This window comes from Triticum aestivum, chromosome 1B (genome assembly GCF_018294505.1).
Source record: "Triticum aestivum cultivar Chinese Spring chromosome 1B, IWGSC CS RefSeq v2.1, whole genome shotgun sequence".
NCBI classification, from domain to species: Eukaryota; Viridiplantae; Streptophyta; class Magnoliopsida; order Poales; family Poaceae; genus Triticum; species Triticum aestivum.
In genome coordinates, this window is record NC_057795.1 from 55,064,630 (window position 1) to 55,068,471 (window position 3,842).

The 3,842-nt window shown below is 41.0% G+C and overlaps 1 protein-coding gene across 1 annotated transcript in view; it reads left to right on the forward strand.

The window, feature by feature from the left end:
• The first annotated feature begins 2,865 nt into the window (after positions 1-2,865).
• Positions 2,866-3,842, forward strand: part of LOC123086416 (uncharacterized) — a 2,332-nt gene continuing 1,355 nt past the window's right edge. The window contains exons 1-3 of the mRNA XM_044508184.1: positions 2,866-3,376; positions 3,524-3,607; positions 3,696-3,788. Of these exons, the coding sequence (XP_044364119.1) occupies positions 3,053-3,376; positions 3,524-3,607; positions 3,696-3,788 (501 nt within the window). The 5' untranslated portion in view covers positions 2,866-3,052. The remainder of the gene's footprint in view (positions 3,377-3,523; positions 3,608-3,695; positions 3,789-3,842) is intronic.

Here is a 3,842-nt window from a genome sequence, read left to right on the forward strand (position 1 = left end):
CGTCACACAGATACCCAATGTGTGATGTTTTATAGGTGGCGTCACTGATCACCATGAATCAGTGATGGTTAACGTCACAAAATCGCCTCAATGGTTGAGTGTCACCAGTCCGCCAATTTCTATGACCGCCAATTTCTATGACGATTTGGTAATTTTGATGACAAACCTATTAAAGTCATAGAATATTACGAATGTATGATGCTCATTTTTTGTCATGTGACGTCCAGAAGTGGGACCCATCATAGATGCTTCACATCTTATTGAATGGTAGGACCCACACGTCAATGTGGACAATGGGACCCCCCATTGTTTAGTCACATTTTATCTAGCGATGGAATTATTTTGTTGTATCTCATAAATAGTCAATGGCATGGAAAATAAGGTTATTACGGTTGTTCGTGAGGTGATGTGTATGGCATTGCGGTTGTTTGGTTCGATCTCAAAAATAAAAATGGTAGGTAGTAGTTGGCAGAAAAATGTGTATATCATGGACAATTATAGGAACAGTAGGCCCAATTCTAGGACAGATTCATTTGTGTGTTTGTGTCGAATGAAAAAAGTTGGGTACAATGATTGGACGACCTCATGTCTAGTTGCACGCCACTACCAACGAGTGCTCTTGATAAAAGAGGAGTTTTATACATCTAAAAAAGGGCTTTATACATCCTAGATCGCTTACACTAGAGGTTGGGGACTACGCGGATGAGTAGATTCAGACTCTAAACAATCATCGTTGAAAACCATCATCTGACGTTACCAATTTTATTTACACAAGTACTCCTTTCTGTCCCAAAATACTTGTCGGAAAAGATAAAAATAGATGTATCTAAAATTAAAATATATCTAGATACATCCATTTCTCCGACAATTATTTTCAGACGGAGGGAGTAGTACAAAAATTCACTCGTTTGCATTTTGTTTTATTCCAAGATCACATATTTAAGACACCTCTATACGTTATCTAACATGTACAACTTTCGCCATATATATTTACAATTCTCTAGAAAAGAGTACATGGAAAATACCACATCATAATGTCTATGCAAGGTTTACTTTTTTTAATAATCATTTGCTACTTATTTCGTATTAAATGAATTGCATACCATTATGTGGAAATTAAATTATGAAAAATAAAACAATCTGCACACCAGAAAAACTCTTTCCCCTCCGTTTCTCTTTCTTTTTCCCGCATCCTGTCCCCACCCGTCAAAGGCCCAGCCAAATTTTCTCCTTCTATTTCGCCCGCGAAGAGGCACCGCTAAAGGCCACCGCCCACCCCGGCATTTTTTCGCCAGATTCAATCGACTCTCCTATATCCCACGACTGCGGCGATCAGGGCCGGCAGATTGGGGGTGGCCGCCCGCCGGCCGACCTTGAATCCACCACACAACCATCCCCACGAGCACTCTGCTCTATCCCCCCTGCTCGCAGCGACCGGCGACGGCGGATTGGAGGAGGCCGCCCGACCGGCCGAGCTCAGATCCACTACATCAACCAGCGACAGCGGATTGGAGGAGGCCTCCCCACCCGTCTCTCTTTCCCCACAGATTGCAGCGACCAGCGTCGGCTGACGGTAATTTACTCATCCCGCCCTCCTTATCCCGCAAGCTCTAGACGTTAGGGATCACCATGGAAGGGATTTGGGGGAGAAAAGCGCACGCGGTCGTGTACATCTCTGAATGCAACGACCATGTGGCAAATCCCGTAGCTCTGTAAGTTTTTCTTGATTTTTACTCAGTTGTCGTGAGATTTCCTGTAATTAAGCGACCATGTGGCTTCCTTGTTTGTGGTTCTGCTACCCCATAAATCGTCCTTACCTAGGATGGTCAAAACTTAATGTCTGCACTTGTTCTTGATACAATATATTACCATATGGAGTTCACGGTGTATGTTATTTATTTCGAATTCTTGATAAAGACTGGGTCTGCACTTGTTCTTGTTCAAAACTGAATAAAGATTGATTCTGCACTTGTTCTTGTTCAAAACAGAATAAAGACCGAGTCTGCACTTGTTCAAAACTGAATAAAGGCCGAGTCTGCAGTTGTTCTTGTTTAACTGAATTCTGGATGCTCCATATTTCCATGTAAGTTGTTTACTTCGGTCTGTTCTGCAACCCTCAAAAGCATCACACAGTAATGTCTTTGCCATCTCCAGGACCGTACATAGAAAATCACCGGCCCTGTGCAAATCAAAATTTAAGCCCCGACGATTGGAGTATAGTTTGTTAATCACTGCAACAGTATAATTTTCATGTAGAATTCAGCACCAGATGCACAAATTCAAGAAAGAACAAAAAACTGGATGTAGTAGTGTACTTATAAACACGAGTAGTAATAAAAGAATAGGGTGCTGAGAACTCCCACAACCTTCAGAGTAGCATTGTAGTTGTAGATCATGAAAGACTGCACGTAAAGCTCCAGTGGGTGATTGCTAGTGTACATGACCATGATCTGCTAGAGTAATTTAATTTGGGCCTTGAGATTGTTTTCTTTTTTGGAATAGTAGCAATGCATTTAGAGAGAGAGAGAGAGAGTGAGAGAGAGAAGAGGGGGTCGTTGGGAGTAATTTTGATGGATTGGGATTGGAGAGAGAAGTACGAGGTGGCTTGGGCCTTGGGGTGCGATATTTCCATCATTGTTTACTCTAATTAATTCTCTGTTTAATTAACATCTTAATTACCTAAAAGGTCGTGAGCCCTCCAATTTTTGAGGCCCTGCTCAACCGCTCCGGTTGCACCTGTTAAAATATTGCCCTGGCCATCTCAAATGACAAGCATCAATTCCAAGTTTGAGTATTAAGGAACACATGAACTACTTAATAGCAGAGCTACTTGTTTATAACTATTTTACACAATCTAGCCTTTTTTGTCTACTAGCAATGAAAGCCAAGTTTCAAGAGATAAGTTAATGTAATCATGTACGTTACAAGTACTCCTCCAAACAAGTTTAAGCATATTTCAGTCATCTAGTGTTGATAATGTAGGCTGGTAGATCTTTCGGCAATTCATTAAGTTCACTCTCTGTCATCTTTTCCAGCTTCAGTTACTAAAATCATGCCACCAGTTCTGGAGAGTGATATGCATAGCAGGGAATATCTTGCGGAACAGAAACGCAAGGGTGAGGCATATTTGAAGGAAAGGAATGCAAGGATTGCGGAACGCAAGGCTGCGGAGCAGGAGTCTCTTAAAGACATACAAAGCATAGCTCGTAGCCTTGTATACTCCAGTGCTCCTAATGCGCAACTGACACAAAAGGCACAAGGTGCTGATGATTGCAGTGACTCAGAGTATGACCGAGATGCTGAAGAGGAGGCCTATGTAGAGGAAGAGGATTTGAGAGATGAAGAGGAGGTCGCTCTTGCTAAGTCCAAAGCAATGGTAATCATGCAGACATACATCTTAAATAATATGTACAATGTCGATTGACTGACTTTAATTTTGCCTTGCTTGTATCATTTGTATGTCATTCTGCACTATAAGTATCACAAATAATTGACTCAAAGATTGATTCACATATTCTGTCAGGAAGCATTATCAAATAAGCCACCCAACATTACTCATGAGAATTGGACTAGCCTTGTCAATAAATGGTCTGATGAAAGAAACAAGGTTTGTAACAAGATATGCGACCAACAATAGTTTTTGCATTCACATCTACTGTACCATATGTAAATACTTATATTCATTTTTTATGTAGAAAATATGTCAAATGAATAAGGAAAACCGAGAAGCTGTCAGGCAACACCAAAAGACGGGATCTATGTCCTATGTTTCCTATTTCAGCAAACTTGTAAGAATTCCAAATATCTTACTTGTAGTCCTATGTCTATTGCATCTGGCCTAT